This window comes from Ctenopharyngodon idella, chromosome 2 (genome assembly GCF_019924925.1).
Source record: "Ctenopharyngodon idella isolate HZGC_01 chromosome 2, HZGC01, whole genome shotgun sequence".
Classification (NCBI taxonomy): domain Eukaryota; kingdom Metazoa; phylum Chordata; class Actinopteri; order Cypriniformes; family Xenocyprididae; genus Ctenopharyngodon; species Ctenopharyngodon idella.
The window spans coordinates 32,367,760-32,388,440 of NC_067221.1; the positions used below are offsets into that span (position 1 = coordinate 32,367,760).

At 39.6% G+C, this 20,681-nt stretch overlaps 1 protein-coding gene across 1 annotated transcript in view; it reads right to left on the reverse strand.

Moving 5' to 3' along the window:
• The window catches only part of LOC127506316 (desmoglein-2-like), a 44,456-nt gene extending 28,526 nt beyond the window's left edge, over positions 1-15,930 (reverse strand). The window contains exons 1-4 of the mRNA XM_051882695.1: positions 15,766-15,930; positions 4,374-4,496; positions 3,903-4,058; positions 1,244-1,382 (exon numbers count right to left, since the gene is read on the reverse strand). Of these exons, the coding sequence (XP_051738655.1) occupies positions 1,244-1,382; positions 3,903-4,058; positions 4,374-4,496; positions 15,766-15,816 (469 nt within the window). The 5' untranslated portion in view covers positions 15,817-15,930. The remainder of the gene's footprint in view (positions 1-1,243; positions 1,383-3,902; positions 4,059-4,373; positions 4,497-15,765) is intronic.
• Positions 15,931-20,681: the final 4,751 nt, after the last annotated feature.

Genomic DNA, 20,681 nt, shown 5'->3' on the forward strand with positions numbered 1-20,681 from the left:
TCACTAAAAATTTTAGTACAACTGTTTGTCTGTTAATAGTTTATTGTCTGTTAGTTTATTTGTCTATTATCAGGCTGTTGATGATCAGATGATCAGACTACATTTTATGATTAATCAATTGAGAAATCCAAAAGGTTCACAAACTTTTTCTTGCAACTGTAAAAGACTTTAGTAAAGCATTTAATCATCATAAGCATTTTTCAAATGACAACGTGGCATATCTTTTTCCAAGTAGTGTTAATGTATTTTTTCCATTTGTTATATCTTGTGCTAGACATTTGTGATATAAAAAAAATAAACATATTAAAAATAAGTAAATGGGTAAAATAAATTATGTCTGTAACCAAAATTTAGACCTTCATAAATGATAGTTAAGACACTTTTTATTCTATTTAGCATTTTTACTTTTTTTTTTTTTTTTCATTTTGAAAAAATAATTTTTAGACATTTTAAAACTGCCGGGTCAAGCCATGGTAATGTTATGGTAAGTTTTTGTACTTTTAGATACTTTTTAGTTGGGAAATGTCTTTACTTGACTTTTCCAAGTGCATAATCATATACAAGTTGCACAAGCAAGTGTTCTTTTTAATCAAGACTTTTTTCATCGCTGACAAATTAAATGATGCAGCCACGATCAACTGATTTTCATGTAAAAATACAGGTCATCCGGTGCTCTTTTTGCACCATGCTTTCTAAATTGGCTTGTTGCTGTTTTATTGAGAGAGAAACTGCCCCAAACAATTCAGTGAGTGTGTGTGCTTTTGGACTTCTTTAAAAAGAATCCATTCAAAAGAGTGATTAATTTACCAAGTTCATTGTTTTAGGCAGAAACAAAATTACTTGGCTGCAGAAATTTTGTCAGTGAAAATTTAACATTCTAATAAATTTAAATTCTAGCCCAATATCAATAAATAGCTTATCACTGTCCATCATGTCCACATGCAGCACAAGCCAATTTATTGAACTGGCTTGTAATATTCACAAAGAATATTTTTGTGTTTCTTTGGTCTTTTGACTTTTGCAGCTATATTTATGAGTCATGGATATGTTATATGCACATTTAGGTTGGGGTTTTGAACACAGGTCCCCTAAATGAAACTTTACTACTAGACTAACAAATCATGAATCTAATATAATGCAACTCTTCATTTAGTCAATTAAATCAGCCATATGATACTACAAACATTTTGAACACTTCAAATGATTGAGGCAATTCCATGAGTATCATGAATGATCCCAGTACCTCTTGCGCTCAGCTCAGGAACAGATCCAGTTGTGAAGTTAAGCACAGGAACACAATCGTTCTCATCCTCCACCTCGATTCTTAAGTCAATATCCTTCTCAGCAGAACTCCCATTCAGAAACTTGGCCACCCCTCGAAGCTGTAATACAGGAAAATCACCAAACATTTCAACGTGTTCAAACTGGTTTATGGTAACAAAAAAAGGTAAGTTGCGAAATTGCATATATTCCCACCATCTCTTTGGCAACTTAAATTTTATTATCAGTAAATCAACTGATATTTAACTCATGGCTTAAGCCCAAAGTATACTTCATTTTTTTACGCTAGCATATGCGTACAGTCCAACATGTAGCCTTTTTAAAGTATACTCCATTTGATAGCGTGTCTTTATGAGATCATTACAACCACCGTTTGTGACATTTTCTAAGGCCAACAGAATTTCTGAGTGTGAGTTGGTTCTAAATTTTATTCAAAATTTAGAGAAAATTTAAGTCACCATGAAATCAAAATTGACAATTCTTATTTTATATGAAATGATGATTTTGTCATGCATTTTAGAATCCAAAGAGGCTTGAAACAGGAAATCTTACAAAATAGTCTTTTAATAGGAAACTCAAATACTCAGGAAATAGAAATAAACATAAACTCAACTAACACTGAAAATGACTGACCCCGAACTGAAAAACCGTAAGTATTTATAGACAAGATATATGAGGGAACTAATGAGCTAATATAACTGTCAACAGGTGAACTAAATGTGAAAGAAAGACTAGAAAACTAGGTCACAGGGAAGAAACAAACACAAGACATAATCGTGACAGTACACCCCTATCCCAGAAGGCACGTCCTTGCGGCGTAACTGAACATCCAACTGTGGAGCGAGGGAGGGGGCCTTGGAGGTGAAAGTGGAGCTGGTGATGGACCAGTAGTCGTTGGTGGAGACATCATGATGGAGCAGATGGTGGGAGGAACCAGAGTGAAGCTTTGACTGAAGGGATGGGCGTAACCCGGGGACTGACTGATGGAGGTGGAACCAGGGTGCGAGGAGTATCCGGCAGAGCAGAGAAGCCAACAAACTAGGGCGACATTCATGGCCCGGAAGTCCAAGGTGGAGCTGCTGGCTTGCTAGACCGAGGCGGACATGGGGGCTTGGCAGACCGGGCTACGCCGGAAGGAGTGAGGACAATGGGGAAGCTGAAGGGAAAGAGAAGCCCAGTGGAGCCGAAGGGGTGGAGGGTCGAGGCGCAGCCGGAGACCCGGAAGTCCGTGCTGGAGGCAGAGCAAAGACTGACCGAGGCTGATCCGGAGGGATGAGGGAGCCTGGAGGAGTCCCAGGGCTGGCGAACCACGGTGGAGTCAAGGGAGCACAGAGCTAGGGCGGAGCCGCCCCGGCTGACAGGCCAAGGTGGAGACATGGGCCTGGAGGCTTGAGGTGACGCCAAGGAATCCTCATCCTCGTGCCGAGCTGGTGGTCGGGAAGTCTGAGGCGAATCCAATGGGCCGCATGCAGTTAGCAGCGGGGGCAGAGCCGAGGAGCAAGACGACACCAGTGGCACCGATGGATCCAGAGAACTGGACAAAACCAGCAGAGGAGATGGGACCAGGAAATCAGGCGAGGACATTGGAGGAGGAAGATTTCTGGATGGGACCAGAGCATCCAGATGGCCGTACAGGACCAGCAAAGAGGGATAAACCTTGAGGGTGGGGACTCGGAAGGGACATAGATCTGCAGACCACAGATCTAAAAGGCAGTGATCCTGGCAACCCAGGTGGCAGATGGCAGGCTCTAGCGCTCGGTCTGTAGTAGGCGTGGATCTGGTCTCCCTCTCTCGCTCGCTGATGTTAAATGGAGAGTCGCCCTGCTGTAGCATCCCTCACCAGTATTCCACTAGCGCCTGTTATTACAGGTGATGAGGCCATGCAGGTAAGTCCATATTTAAACTTTTTATTAGGTCGGTAATTCTGTCACACAATTTAGAATCCAAAGAGGCTTGAAACAGGTAATCTCGCAAATTAGTCTTTTAATAGGAAACTCGAATACTCAGGAAATATCAATAAACAAAAACTCAACTAACATTGATGATGACAGACCCCTGAACTAAACAAAACCAGAAGTAATTATACACAATGTAAATGAGGGAACTAATGAGCTAATATAATTGACAGGTGAACTAAATGAGAAAGACAGACTAGAAAACTAGGTCACAGAAAAGAAACAAACACAAGACATAATCATGACAGTAGGGGACAATAGATCACAATAGGGAAGAAAAGACTATTGCAACTTTTGTTTCATGACAAATTAAATTCATACTTATTAATGAATCATGATTTCTTTGTGATAACAAATACATGCATACGAACTCAGTATGACTCAGTGACATTACCACTCTTTAGAGTGTGCTATGGCTAAGAAAATACAAGTTACAGGTTTTTAGTATGCGCTGCACCTCATTTAGTAATCTTGTCATTTAGGCAGAATGCATGACATTCATCACTTCATGACAATCCCAAATCCAGCTCTCCTGTGAAATGTTGCCGCTAGCTGCTATCTTTCATACTGAGTCATCAGTATACTTTCATAGATTTGTCAGGAAAAGACAGACACCCATGCAATAAACGTTTATAATCATGCATGAAAGATGAAAGGGCTGCTCACGTGATATCTGGGAGTTTTCTCTCTGTCTAACACTCCATGGATCTTGACCAAGCCTTTGTCTTCATCAACAGTGAACAATTTGATGGGTGGACTGTCAGCCCCTGGTCCAGTCAGTGAATATTGTATACTTGTCCTGGTCTCCTCGTCTGAACGGATCTGAAATCAAATGCACTTTATTCTTTAATTTGGTTTAAAAAAGAGCATCTGTTAAATGAAAATGTCAGTACTAGTTACACAAACACAACACTTTTTTCCTATAACTACCATTTTTTCTTCCTTTTTTTCTAGAGTTTACTGATCTTAATATTAGTTAATGGTAATTCATAGCAGAACATTTGGAAAAGTGCTTATAATTTTTCGATCTGGAGAGATTTTACAAATCACCTCATTATTTCCTGTTGCTCTGTTTAATTTAAAAATCCTTAAGTGTTTATTCAACAACAACAACAACAAAAACAATGAAGATCTTACTTTGGCTATGTACTCCAAATCTGTGTAATTAAAATTTTCCCTCAGTTTGCGGGGTGGAATAATCCATTCTCTCTTCTGTCTGATTTTCTTCTGTTGTCCTCCAGACGCTGAAGTCTTTAGTATCTACACAAACACAAAACCATGTGACTATTTTACCCAAATAATGTGATAAAATACACTGGAGAAGCTTTTAGCAGTAAAACAGATGTAAGAATCCAAAATATACACAATTAATACTTTCACACTTTTTTCATAATTTAATAGAATTACAGCTTAATACGAAATTATGCTTATATTAAATATTCTGCTCACAAGTTGATATATACCATTTCCCCCCTTCATATCACTCTCACATTACATCTCAACCATACTCTTCACTGACGCTGTTGTCTCCTTGTAATTTACACTAACTTTTAAAGGGGAAAAACTTGTTTGGGATGGTGGAAATAAATCCATGACTATGGGACTGCTGAAATGTGAAAGTAGCAAAAATAAATGATAAACACATGGTTAAAAAAGAAGAATGAACTATAGTGTTAATGAAGTTTGTGTTAGTTTTAATAAAAGTCATTCCCTGGTATATAAAGTGCCAAAGTTGAAGATTATGTAAGTAAAATAATGCCATATGTTTTTGAAACAAAGAGCTTGTTGAATATACAACCTATTATATTCGACAGGCAATTTTCGGTTCATTTTATTTCGCTTTACAAATTCGCTTCCACAAATTCAGTGGTTCAAATTCGACAGAAAATTCAACATTTCACATCCGGGAACTACAGGAAAAGCATTAGAGTACTGAGCAAAATCTCCATCTGCCGTTAGTCGACCTCACCAGCAGGTGCCACTAGCGCGTGTTGTTGAAGAGCAGAACAACAGTTAGAGCAAGTCATTCAGTTTCATTCACAAAAACGGATTTACATTAATGGAGCAAGTGGTAAGTGCATGTGTGACGATTGTCAGGGCCAGTATATAAGCATAAAAGCTGATAAAGACACAAAAGTTGTGTTTACATTTAATTCAATGTCTTCACTGTTACTTTCCCTGTGTAGCCTACATGTAAGCAGCTTTCTCTACAGTGAACAAGATTATAATGTTATTCTCTGATGCTGATGTACAATTCAAATGTTAAATCTGAGGTAGACATATAACTTTCCTTAACTTCATATTGTGGCGCTGGTGTTTGCTGGTGTACTGGTGTTTCCCTCAAGATGTCATACTCCAGGATTCCCCTGCCGTGGGGACATATAGAACGCTTAACTTATCTTTATAGACTAAATACAGTGATATAAAGACCACCAAACTCGCACCGTATTTGGGGATGTATGCTATACTATATAGGCTACAGGCAAGCAGGTTGACTCAGAATATGGACATAACATGCAATGTTTGACACCAAGCGTTTTCCAGTAAAAAAAAATGGCATAAATTTGGCTTGGCATTGGTCCATATTCACAAATTTAGGTACCATCTTTAAAGTTACATACGACATTGGTATACAAATTTCTAACTTCAGTATCATTTCAAGATAATAACTTACAGTCATAAACTGTAATGTGCTCGTGTAGGTTTCAGGCATGATGCACACCTTTTAGATTTTTTATATTTAATAAAATAAACAAATCAAAAAATATTGATTTTTTTTTTTTTTTTTTTTTTTTTTTTTTTTTACCACCGCATGAGCTCATATTTATTTTAATATCAACATTTCACTACATTTTTCACTACAGCATGAGTTCATATTTATTATCAACAGTCTAAAAGTTGTGCATCACACCTACATGAACACTTTACAGACTGTAATTCATTCTCTTCAAATACTATAGAGCTTTAAATTATGGGAGCATACTGTAGGCTAAGTGAAATATTTAATGATATTTACATATGACTTGACAGTTTGTTTTATTTAATATCAAGAAACTAAAAGGTGTGTGTAACCCTTCTCTAAGGGTAAGTACAAACTAGGTTCGGATACTCATTGAATTATAGTATAGTGAATGGCAAAAGTTACTGATAACTACACAAATTACCAATCCACATGAACTGTATTGAAGTAACAAATATAACACAATTTGTGTCACCAGAACATTAATAAAGTGTGGTGCGCAGTCAGTGTATGTGTCTGTCTTTTTTTCTTTTAAAGGTTCCTCAGTCCAGTCTTTCAGATGTATTTTTAAAAAAAAATGTTTCCTTTAGTGGAAATCACTTCTGTCTTTTGGGTTCCAAAAAACGAGTGAAGCAAAAAAAAAAAAAAAAAAATTAATTGTCCTATCCAATACCAATCTGGAATTTAGGGGAAAGAAAAAAATGCATTCAAGGGTTCACAGAGATCCTACCGCACAGTGTTATCACATGAGACATCCCGCAGCAATTGATGACTCCATGAATCCAACGATCAAGGGTGGTTGGCTCGCCATCTTCCCTCCGAATTCAAATGCATACAAAAAACCTGGCCGAGATTCAAGTTCACACCTGCCGAAATACAGCTTCAAGTGTTCATGACAATCTCAATCATCTTTTTAGTTAATATCAGTTTACAATTTATGTAAATACAATGCATTTATAGAGTGATCGATTCAAACTTCCCTGCATCTGCACGACAGATCATTTTAACACTCTCTGCCAATACTCGCTTGCATCGCCCCAGAAAGTGGGCGGAGCTTCACGTTTTTTCCGCCAATAGCAAATTTCCATCTGCTAACACACTCTAGTTACCAGGCAGATTCTCTAATATCAGTCCCTCATGTAATTTAAATGATATGATACTCTGAAGATGTAGTGTTCCTTGGAATCATGTTCTGACTGTCATTCAGTGTGTCAACAAATGCTTAATCAAATCTCTCTACCAAGGTTTGTGCAAAGGAACCAACAAAGGTGTTGCTTTTCAGAATTTTTGAGATCTACGCCTTGCCCATTAGAGGAATCAGGAACAAGTAAGCTCTGCTCAGGCGATTCTCTAGGAACTGTTTCCACTGTGCCCTCCATTGATATCTCAGGCAAGTTGTATTCTTCACCCCTAGCTTCCAAGGAGCCATCTGGGTTCTGGAACTCGATTTCATTTCCTAATGGGTTGTTGGCAACCGTGTCATCAGAAGAAATCTCTGCGAGTGTTTCATCAGGTGCTGATTGCTCTCCTGTACTTGGGTCTTGGCTGAGCTCACCTTGAGTACATCATGGTAAGTTCCCTGTGTCCAGTAGAAGGGGTGCAAGACACATTTTGGACACTTCATACACTTCCACAATCCGCCCTTCTGTAGGCTCTAACACAGCAGGTGATGGTTGCCAATAATCTTCTCCATTTGACTCAACAGGTTCATCTTCGTACTGAACATCATTTTGTCTTGTCCTTGGCTTTTTGGCTGGAATAATTGATTCCTCTGTTTCTCTCATTTCAGGAAGGAACCCACAGGGTAGGAGATGATCGCGGTGCAACATTCGGACAGGTCCATCTGCGTTTTCAGGCCTCACAGAGTATACCGGTATGTCTCCCATCCGTCTGGTCACTACATAAATTCCCAACGGTCAGCAAGTTTGTGCTTGTTACGTAGTCGCAAGTTCCGCACCAGTACTCTATCCCCTACCTCCAAGGTTGACTCCCTGATAACCTTATCAAACCGTTGCTTGTTCCTTCCAGTAACTTTCTTGCCATTTTCAAAGGCGACGTCATAGCTGTGTTTAAGCCTTGACTTCAAATTCTTGACATAATGGGAATGACATTCTTTTTTAGAGTCTTGGACAGGTAACCCAAAAGTGATATCCACAGGCAACCTTGGCTGTCGCCCTAACATGAGCTCGTAGGGTGAAAAGCCTGTAACATCATTGTGTTTGCCTGCCCTATACTTGATGTCAAAAGTGAATGTAGATAGAGCAGCAAGCCAGCGGTAGCTTGCTGCATCCAGCTTGGCAGTTGTGAGAAGGTACGTTAACGGATTGTTATCAGTAACTACTGTGAAGTGACTACCATATAAATAATCATGGAACTTCTTGAAGATGGCCCATTTAAGGGCAAGAAATTCAAGCTTGTGAGCAGGGTATTTAGATTCACTTCGAGTCAGCCCTCGACTCGTGAAGCAATGACCCGAGGTTGCCCGTTCTGCTGTTGGTACAGGGCTGTGCCCAACCCTGTCGTGCTGCCGTCCGTATGTAGTATATATGACAGCTTAGGATCAGCAAAGCCAAGAACAGGAGCAGACACTAACTTATTGATTATCTCCTCAAATGCTGTCTGACACTTTGGGCTCCAGCGTTCTGCAAAAGGCTTTTTTGTGTTCAAATATGTGTTGTCTCTAGATGTTACCCTTCCCCCTTTCCGCTGAGAAGGATATCCAGCTGTGAGGTTAGTCAGGGGTTTGAGAACTTTTGAGTAATTTTTTATGAAGCATCGATAATATCCTGAGAATCCCAGGAAGTTCCTTTAAATTCTGGGGTCTCGGCCAGGTTGTTAACGCTCGAATTTTCTCAGGATTTGTCCTTACGCCTTCTCTAGAGACAACATGTCCCAGGTAGCAGACGGATGTCTGAAAAAATTTGCACTTATCGGGAGACAACTTTAGTCCATAATCTCTGAGACGGTTAAGTACATGCATGAGCCTGGTCTAGTGCTCTTCCAAAGTGTCGGAGTAGACAATCAAGTCGTCTAAGAAGACAAGAACCTCCTTTAAATGGATGTCCCCCATACATTGTTCCATTAGGCGTTGGAATGTACTGGGAGCGTTAGTTACCCCTTGAGGCATGCGATTAAACTCCCAGAAGCCTATAGGACATACAAAGGCTGTCTCGACTTGATAGTATCCAGACTTTAAATCCATTACAGAAAACCACTGTGATCCAGCAAGAGCAGAAAATGATGCATAGGCATCTCGTATGGTTTGCATGTTCAATTTTCGATAGTCCACGCACGTACGTCACCATTCTTTTTGCGAACGACGACTATTGGGGATGCGAATGGGGACTCAGATTCTCTAATTATGCCTGCCTCTGCTAAGGTTTGCAAGTGTTTCTTTACTGCCTCGAAGTCCTGGGGGTGGATTTGCCATGGTCGCTGCTTAAAGGGAGTAGGATCCATCAGTTTTATACAATGTTTTATTTTGGTTGTATGGCCAAAGTCAAGTTCGTGATGGGAAAAGACATCAGAAAAGGAATTCAACCTTTGTGTTATGCGGTCCCTCCACTGTTGCGGTAGTGGGGATTCCCTAAAGTCAAACTGCAAATCGTGGTCAGAGGTTTGTCTTTGCAGACTGAAACAACTTGCGGCAGTCAATTCCTGTTCATTCTTACAAGAATCTGAAATTATCCTCTGAGGAATACTAAGTTCAGCCAAGATGCAGTTACGAGGGAGGACGATATCATGGTCAGTCTCATTCCTCAAAGAAACTGGTACCTTAAAAGGGCTGTGTTTAGGAAGAGTAATGAGGCAATTATCAACAAACACCTCGCTAGGAAGGACCGATCCTGAAGGCTGTTCAAGTAAAGCCCATGCTTCATCCTTTGTTGAGGCAGCTTGAACTATGTACCCCTCAAGCAAAGTCTTTTAGCCTGCTGGGAGAACTTCTTGGGTCTGTCCTTTGAATTTCACAAAGCTAAGTCTACCACTAGTGGCTTGTTTTTGTCTTCTATTTAATGTTCTCCAGACCTGAATGTAGCCACAGCGGGGGAACTGCTTAGAGTTGGAGATTCATCACTGCACTGTTCGTACACAACATCCAAAGTGTTAGTGCCAATTATCAGAGGAACTTCACCACTCGACCTAATGTCTGGGACTACTAAGGCAAGGGTAAGTATCTCAGGCTGAGACTGAAGGAAGTCCTTTAAGAACTTAATGCAAATTTCAATGTATCATAAATATGGCACTGACTGACCATTTGCTCCTTCCACAGTAAGTAATTGATCAATGGGCTGAACAGGCTGATCAGAAAGACAACGACTGTAGAAGGATTGTGCTACAGTCTTTACCTGAGACCCTGTATCAAGTAAACAGTTGCATTCTGTCCCAGATATCTCAACTACAGCAGTGCACTTCTCTCCAATAAGTTACCTTGGCAGTTTCTTGCCTTCTTGGACAGTATGTGTCTTAATTGCACATTTCAATACTCTCTCAGGTATGGGACATAAGTTACGTATGGCCCCTGTGTGTCCCGCAACAGAAGCCTCTACTCGTTTAAATCCTGCATCCCTGCAGCACCATTTTGCATATCCCAAGCTTTTTGCTTTTCTCTAAGTTCCCTTTTCTTAGCTTGCACTAATGTTGAGTTTGGTGGATTGCTACAGGAGAAGACGATATGGCCATCCTCGCCACATCTGAAGCAGTACCAAGGTCTAGGCTTTGAATGGACTGCAGGAGTTTGTTTAACTTGTTTCTTTTCTTGCTTATCAATTTGTTTTGACATATTTGTTTTTTTCTCTTGAACAGTTTTCTCTTCTCTGGAAGCCATGAGACTTGCTATTTGTGCTTGCAATTCAGCAATTTGCTTTTGCAGAGGTCATTCAACTGCGGAGGGGCTGTAATCGTCTTCCACAGGTAAGTCAAATTGGGTCAAACAAGGATTACATGTAGCCTGCACACTGGATGGAAGCTTTGCCTTAATCCCTAGGTGCTGTCTCATTCTCTTACTTTTAGTGGCTTGTCGTTCTTCTTCTTCAGTGCGCAACATAAGCAGGAATTCTGGAAACGTTGGGGGTTGCTCTTACGTTGTTCAAGCTGGAGGTTTGCAATAAGAGCATTATTCCAACACCCTCGGCAAAACTGTCTCAAAAGTTGCCTGTCCATGTCAGTGGCAGCAAGGCCATTCCTTCTCACAACAGAGCTCAGTGCTGTATGAAGCCGATGAAGGTAATCAGATGGCTTTTCTCCTGCATTTTGGTTGAGGTTTAAGAATGCAGCAAAGAGCTCATCGCCATCTGCAACAGCAGCAAAAGCAGAATCAAGTAAGTCAAGGTAGGCTTTAGATGATGCCAAGAGGCCTAACGGTTTGACTATGTTGGAAGCTGGTGATGCAAGGCTTCCAAGAATTCTCCTCACCACCAATGCATCTGAAATCGTGGGGTCATTCCTGTAAAGATCCACATTAGCACGCCATGTATCAAAGTCAACCTCAAAGTTTGGAATAGGCATTTTGCCAGAAAAGGTCTTAAGCTTTAATGGGGCATGAGACTGGGAGGCCAATTCATTGCTCCAGACGACATGTTCTACGACCACACTTTGAACTTCTGAAGTGGTAAGTTGGCTGGGCGAAAGCATTATGGGAGTACTGGGTCCCAGGACATTATCCGGATTCACAATTGACTTGGCTGGTTGAGGGCTCGTGGTTGCGGGAAGTGTACACTGTAGTAATGTTTGTTGATACGGGAAGAAGGAGGCGGGAACCGGCGAACGTTCAACATAACGTTAATATATAAAATAAACAAATACAAAACGAAAGTAATGCCGGCAGACGGCCATAATAAAACATAACTTAAAGTCTAGGCCTGGTCCTCTCTTGTCCTTCACTGTCGTCGCTCCCCTTTTATGCTTCCGGAGCTCCTCTGTGAGAGATTCGAGACCGGTGGAACACGCTCATTATCACTCGTGTCACCAGCCTCGCGCCATTCCCTCATGACTCTCGCCCGTCCTGCTTGTCACATATCCATAGCCAGGCGAGAGGCTCTTCCTTGTGGTGCCATGTGATGGTACTGGACGCTCGGTGGACGGCTCGATCCTCCTCTGCCCCCTGGTGGGCGGCGAAGGCTCCTCCGGCTGAGGGCAGCTGGTAGAGAGTCCCCCGTTCCCTGCGAGTCCCCTTCATGGCAGACGGCAGCAGGCTCCGGCCCATGGCGAACGGCGGCGACTCCTCTGCTCGCTCTTGGATGGCAGCCACCCCACCTTGTCCCAGGAGCATGGCAGCGAGCTCTCCGTCCCACCCAATGTATACTCGCTCTAGCACCACCGCCTCGGGCAACCACTCGCGGTCTTCACACTCCCGTGCTGCCCGACCTCCTCAGCACTGCGATCCCTCTCAGCAGTGAGGGCTCTCCGATAGCATGTCCCTCCTTCCTCCTGGGTTTCGGCACCAATGTAGTAATGTTTGTTGATACGGGAAGAAGGAGGCGGGAACCGGCGAACGTTCAACATAACGTTAATATATAAAATAAACAAATACAAAACGAAAGTAACACAGACGTCTGCCGGCCACACACGTCCTTCAATGTCGCCGCTCCTCTTTTATGCTTCCGGAGCTCCTCCGTGAGAGATTCGAGACCGGTGCAACACACAACTGACTCTCATTATCACTCGCGTGCCATTCCCTTGCGGCTCTCAACCGCCCTGCTCGTCACATACACAAATCTGTTTGAATACCCTCACTGGGCGATATTGCTGGGCCACAGGGCAGAAGAGGCCCTTCAGGTTCCATCTGTGGATCACTATCATCCCGCACAGACTGAGTGGTAACAGAATCACTTATTCTATTAAGCTCTTCATGCAGAACATCTTTAAATTGTCTGCCACTCAATTTAGCTAATTCCTTCAGTTCGGACAAATAAGCTTTAGTGGTGGTAGTACCACGGGTTTTACTATACAGACTTGCAAGGCTCTGAATGTGATGGATCACAGTAGGATCGCCAAGACATGATCTGTGAAAAGGTAGGCCAGGAGAGCTCAGAGCCTCAATTGCAGAGCCATGTTCAAATTCAATTATTATCTGTCCGTAGTACTCAGACTGACCATCTGTTATTCTTACAGTTCTTGAAATTTTCCCATACTTCTGCAAAAATTCAGCAACCACAGCAGTATCTGATAACCCGCTTACAAGAACACAGTTTGGAACATTTAAATTCTCTTTAATTACTATATCCATGTTCACTGCTTACAAAATGAATTAGCAAGGTTATTGATCAATAAGATGAATTATTGTTTCTTTTAGACTTCTTGAGTATCAGCATACAGTTCAGTAAGTTCAATTTGGTACTATTTACAGGATCTAGAAGGTATTTTGGGAACCTGAATCCTTCAAAGGTATCAGAAGATTCTAGGTTCGACTCCTGGCTGGCTTACCACGTTTTACTGTGTAACCCTTCTCTAAGGGTAAGTACACACTAGGTTCGGATACTCATTGAATTCTAGTATAGTGAATGGCACAACCAGAAGTTATTGATAACTACACAAATTACCATTCCACATGAACTGTATTGAAGTAACAAATATAACACAATTTGTATCACCAGAACATCAATAAAGTGTGGTGCGCAGTCAGTATATGTGTCTGTCTTTTTTTCTTTTAAAGGTTCCTCAGTCCAGTTTTTCAGATGTCTTAAAAAAAAATAAATAAATAAATGTTTCCTTTAGTGGAAATCACTTCTGTCTTTTGGGTTCCAAAAAACGAGTGAAGCAAAAAAAAGTCCTATCCAATCCCAATCTGGAATTTAGGGGAAGGAAAAAAATGCATTCAAGGGTTCACTGAGATCCTACCGCACAGTGTTATCACATGAGACATCCCGCAGCAATTGATGACTCCATGAATCCAACAATCAAGGGTGGTTGGCTCGCCATCTTCCTTCCGGAAGAATTTAAATGCATACAAAAAACCTGGCCAAGATTCAAGTTCACACCTGTCGAAATACAGCTTCAAATCCAATGGTTCAAGTGTTCATGACAATCTCAATCATCTTTTTAGTTGATATCAGTTTACAATTTAAGTAAATACAATGCATTTATAGAGTGATCGATTCAAACTTCCCTGCATCTGCACGACAGATCATTTTATCACTCTCTGCCAATACTCACTTGCATCGCCCCAGAAAGAGGGCGGAGCTTCACGTTTTTTCCACCAATAGCAAATTTCCATCTTCTAACACACTCTAGTTACCAGGCAGATTCTCTAATATCAGGTTTCACAGAGTAAGGTGACTTAAAGGCACAATTAATGATAATCAGTTCATACAAATATGCCACAAACTCATTCATATTTTCTTTTATGGGGATTTTGCATAGGGGTTACATCTGCATCATACCTGAAACCCGCATGAACACTTTACAGTTGGTTCTATGACTGTAAGTCATTCTCTTCAAATGCTATTGAAGTTAGAAATGTTGTGTGTAACTTTAGAGACGGTTCCTAAATTTGCGAAAATCGACCGTCCAATGCCAAGCCAACTTTATGTCAGTATTTCACTGGGAAACGCTTAGCGTCAAACTTTGCACGTTACGTTCATATTTTGAGTCAGCCTGCTTACCTGTAGCCTATTTAGTATAGCCTACATCCTCAATAAGCTGTGAGTTTGGGTCTTACAGGGAAAGTAACAGTAAAGACACTGAATTAAACGTAAACACAACTTTTGTGTCTTTATCACCTTTTCTGCATATATACTGGCCCTGATAATTATCACACATGCACTTACCGCTTGCTCCATTTCTGTCTGTTTTAATGAATGAATGACTCTCTCTACCCATCGCTCTGCTCTTCGACAACACGCGCTTGCACCACCTGCTGGTGAGGTCAACTAACAGCAGATGGAGATTATGCTCTGTGCTCTACTGCTTTTCCTGCAGTTCCCAGATGTGAAATGTTGAATTTTCTGTCGAATTTGAACCACTGAATTTGTGGAAGCAAATGTGTAACGCAAAATAAAATGGAGCGAAAATTGCCTGCCAAATATTATAGGTTGTATTTTCAAAAAGAATGAATATTGGATGTGAAATCTGAAAAGTGAATATGGATTATTTAATTTTTTAATAATGAAAATGTGTGTGAAATGCTTTGAATTGAAATATATTCACAGTTTAAATATACAACCATGTTGAATTTCAGCCCATAAAAATGCAAGCCCTGAAAATACAATGCATTAAAATACAAGCGTTAATGCAATTCATTTCTTTTTTTTTTTTTTTAATTAGTGCAATTCAACAAGTTTTTTGTTTCAAAAACATATGGCATTGTTTTACTTCCATAATTCACCAACTTACATGTAAAACAATAGGATAATAATTTTAAGACAGCCAACCTTGTGTTTTGACTTCCTCAAACTCTTTAATTCCCACCCTGAATAAGATTATGCTCTCTTCCTCTGGAAATCTGGTATATACGGTTCTTCAATTTATTTGTTTCCTAGGCCACAGAGTTCATTAATAACACATAATCCCCTCGCTGACTATTACACATCTGTGTAAGAATGACCACCAGAGAGAACAAACACACACCCACACAAGTACAAGTTGTGAAGATTAACAGAAAACAGCCATTTACGCACGTAAGTCATACATAAAATAATTATCTTATTAACACAGATTGATGAAAGAGTGTTTAGAGAGTGTTTAGAAAATAATCCATATGAAACAAATGAAACTTTCAGGATGAAGACAAAAGATTTAAGATTATATTCTTGTCAACATGAACACTGGAAACGTTTGAATCTTTTTTCTTACCGCCAGACCCAGCAGCACTATGAACAGTGAAATCCCGAAGAGCTTCGCCATTATCCTGCCGCCGCTCCTGCCGTTACTCGTGGAACTTTGACACAGACTGACTATTGGTGGATCTTCAGCAGCATACTGAAGAATACCAAGTATGAGAAATCATTTCTCTCTCTCTCCGTGTGTGTGTAATTACACTTCTGTAGGAGGTTCTCTGTGTCCTGATAAATTTGCATTAAACCGTGTGTTCAGACTTTTCTTATTCCTTGGAAACAGACTGTAGTTCTAGTGGTTTTCATTTGGGGCAATTTATTATTATTATTATTATTATTATTATTATTTATTATTTTTTTTTTTTAACAAAATTATAGCTTATAGCCCCAACTCAAAGAATAAGTCTGTCCTGATTTCTAGTTTCTAAGTATTTCTAAGTAGCTACACTGCCAATTGAAAATGACAATTTAAAGGCATCAAACCATGAAGCAAAATTTAGATGTAGTTTGTCTAGAATTCCATCATGTCTCTGATCACTTTTGCTGAGAACTTTCCCACAGTGTTGGAAAGTGCAGAATTTCCACACTGGTCAAATCAGTTACAAACAAATCCCTCTTGTGTTGAAAAGCATTGTTTTTCCACAATATTACTCACAGATTTATCCCTTCTCTGCAACTCAGAGAATATGGCTGTTCAAATTACTGAAGATGTCACTTAATAAATATACACATCTGCCATGAATGTCTCATCAAACATTTGAGATAAATTTGCTTTCTTGTGATGGCTGTCATAAAGGAAAGCAAAAATCTCTTGCCTGAGTTCACAAAAACTTCTCAGTGCACTGCCCTTATTTAGTCACCTCACATCATTATGTAGGAGCAAATCAGTGTGATCGGCAGACATGTCTGATAAGAGCTTGCTTGTTTAAAATGAATTTTGGTGAATCAAGCTGTGAAGCGATTTCATTTGTGGTGCAAGTTTGGCCATGTGTGAAAACAACCTCTGCACCCTTCCAGACATGGAAGGAGCGCCACCTGTTACATTCATGTGTACTTGTTGCAAATATGCTCAGAAAAAAACAGAACAACTTTTTGAAAAAGCCTCTCACAGTTGCATGTCACTCTAATGAAATTAATCTCACACTATAAAAAAATTATATTCATGATTTGTTACATTTTTTCTTTTGTCAAATCAACTTAGATATGTGGATCAGATAACATAATATTTTGAGTTTCTGTTTATTAAAACAATCGGCTGTATCGCCTAAAACAATCATTGTATTAACTATTATTTCAATGAACTAAATTTTAAGGCAACCAGGTAACTTACTTTTTAAAGTTAAACCAACAATTCTTTTTTACAGTGCGAAAGATCCTCCTGAAAGCACATGCCATCCAAAAATTTTACAGCTGACACTGATACCATTGGTGGATTCATCCAGGGCTAGTGACATTATCTCTGCCTTTTTTAATTGCTCTAAGAGTTTCAAAACATAATTTGGCAGTATTTCAGAGAAACAAAGGGAAAAGCCAGAGCCCTCTGCCTAACATCTCATTAGCCAGATTTTTAAAGCCTCTGTAGCCACAGATAGAGAAAAAGGCTATTACAGATGAATCCTGAAATGGCACATGGACTGAAAATAGGAGCAGTCGACAACAGCATCCCTCTTGACATTTATCAAACAGGTGTAAATCAAAGGCTGTGCAAAGACAGCTGGACCCACCTACATCGGAGTCACAGGAGCTGTTTGAACAGAACTCACCTGATGGGCACTGGGAAGAACAAACTTCTGAATCCTTGCCGGACACAGCACAGGCTCCTAGGAGACCTGTTTGAGCAAAAAGCCGACAATATATTCCACCTCCATCACTTTGGAACAGCAAGTCAGAGTGGAAGGACTGGTGGACACTGGAGCTTCCATTGCCTTAATGTTTATTTTATAGATAGAATGTATATCCTATAAATTTATATATTAGGGTACAACAGGGCTAAAGGCATACAGGGTAAAAGGTCGATTTGACTTTATTTTCTTTTAAACCACTAGATGGCACAAAAATTCAGTTTTAACAACTATTTTGATGATGCTTGTGGAAATTTGGATGATCTTTGACAGATCACAATCACGGACAGCAACGCAAAGTTGATTCTGTGCTAATTTGATCTAATATTCATGTTTTTTTTTTTAAATGTTGTAGATATATGTAGCAAATGAGAATGCAAATGAGAATTGACTTTATTTTGAGACAAAGATCTTGTTAATGATTTTCAGTTTTGTTCAATGTAATTAAATCAAGTTTTTTCAATAATGGAAGAATATGTAAAAGTATGGTATTTGGGGTAAAAGGCACCTCTGCTGTTGGTTCGAAAAGCACAATAATTAACATCATAATAATAAATAGCTGGCTGACTTTTCCATTTGTTGACATGACATGGTTAGAGTCAGATGGTAAATTTCATATATTAAGCTGGGTTTACACCTTAGAGATAATCACCATATTTATAATGAAATTTAAAAATAGAATATGAATCATTTAAAACAATACAATATACAGGTGCTGGTCATATAATTAGAATATCATCAAAAAGTTGATTCATTTCACTAATTCCATTTAAAAAGTGAAACTTGTATATTATATTCATTCATTACACACAGACTGATATATTTCAAATGTTTATTTCTTTTAATTTTGGTGATTATAACTGACAACTAAGGAAAATCCCAAATTCAGTATCTCAGAAAATTAGAATATTACTTAAGACCAAAACAAAATCCTTTCTTTTATAAATCTTGGCCAACTGAAAAGTATGAACATGAAAAGTATGAGCATGTACAGCTCTCAATACTTAGTTGGGGCTCCTTTTGCCTGAATTTCTGCAGCAATGCGGCGTGGCATGGAGTCGATCAGTCTGTGGCACTGCTCAGGTGTTATAAGAGCCCAGGTTGCTCTGATAATGGCCTTCAGCTCTTCTGCATTGTTGGGTCTGGCATATCGCATCTTCCTCTTCACAATACCCCATAGATTTTCTATGGGGTTAAGGTCAGTCGAGTTTGCTGGCCAATTAAGAACAGGGATAACATGGTCCTTAAACCAGGTACTGGTAGCTTTGGCACTGTGTGCAGGTGCCAAGTCCTGTTGGAAAATGAAATCTGCATCTCCATAAAGTTGGTCAGCAGCAGGAAGCATGAAGTGCTCTAAAACTTCCTGGTATACGGCTGCGTTGACCTTGGACCTCAGAAAACACAGTGGACCAACACCAGCAGATGACATGGCACCCCAAACCATCACTGACTGTGGAAACTTTACACTGGACCTCAAGCAACATGGATTGTGTGCCTCTCCTCTCTTCCTCCAGACTCTGGGACCCTGATTTCCAAAGGAAATGCAAAATTTACTTTCATCAGAGAACATAACTTTGGACCACTCAGCAGCAGTCCAGTCCTTTTTGTCTTTAGCCCAGGCGAGACGCTTCTGACGCTGTCTGTTGTTCAAGAGTGGCTTGACACAAGGAATGCGACAGCTGAAACCCATGTCTTGCATACGTCTGTGCGTAGTGGTTCTTGAAGCACTGACTCCAGCTGCAGTCCACTCTTTGTGAATCTCCCCCACATTTTTGAATGGGTTTTGTTTCACAATCCTCTCCAGGGTGCGGTTATCTCTATTGCTTGTACACTTTTTTCTACCACATCTTTTCCTTCCCTTCGCCTCTCTATTAATGTGCTTGGACACAGAGCTCTGTGAACAGCCAGCCTCTTTTGCAATGACCTTTTGTGTCTTGCCCTCCTTGTGCAAGGTGTCAATGGTCGTCTTTTGGACAACTGTCAAGTCAGCAGTCTTCCCCATGATTGTGTAGCCTACAGAACTAGACTGAGAGACCATTTAAAGGCCTTTGCAGGTGTTTTGAGTTAATTAGCTGATTAGAGTGTGGCACCAGGTGTCTTCAATATTGAACCTTTTCACAATATTCTAATTTTCTGAGATACTGAATTTGGGATTTTCCTTAGTTGTCAGTTATAATCATCAAAATGAAAAGAAATAAACATTTGAAATATATCAGTCTGTGTGTAATGAATGAATATAATATACAAGTTTCACTTTTTGAATGGAATTAGTGAAATAAATCAACTTTTTGATAATATTCTAATTATATGACCAGCACCTGTATTTATTGTTACAACTGTAAATACTGCTACATTAAATTATGGGATCTGTATTTTTAATAAACATTTTAATAACAGTAGGCTATATTTATTGAACAAAACTGAATTCTTTATTTATCAATATAAACCAAAAATAGTACAAACTTTGCTAAAGTGATTGTTTTTAACAAGTATTAACTTGTTAACATACTGTTTTTAATAGTATTAAAGGTCACTGTCCAAGAATACAGTGGGAGGGATTCAAATTTCTGAAGTGAAGATGATGCTGAGCTAAATAAGCTGAATTTCAAATACTGCCATAACTTTTATTCATTATCCTGCTTTAACTTTAACACTCGTCCAGTACTAAATTGTATGTGCAGTATATGTGTGTATGCTAGAATAATTTAAGTGTTTAGTGTAGTTAATAAAGTCTTAGTTGTATTACACTCAATGATGTTGTTAGTTTATGCTCATAAAATACAGTCACTAATCATGCCAATTACTATTACATGCTCTTAAAAATGGTATAATAATATCCTTCTATTGTCTATAGACGCTCTTCTCACTAAATATTTGCTGGACGAGTGTTGGTCTGATGTTTGAGACCAATTCTGTGAAGAATACCCAAAGCAGTTACTTGACCCAAACATTTTTTTTACCTTACACCTTGTAACACGATTACCAACACATGTTTTTTTTTTTTTTTTTTTATTGGTCAGAATATCTAGCCATCCACCCAAATACCCATCCATCCATCCGCTTCACAAAACTGTTCATATTCGTCACATCAGTT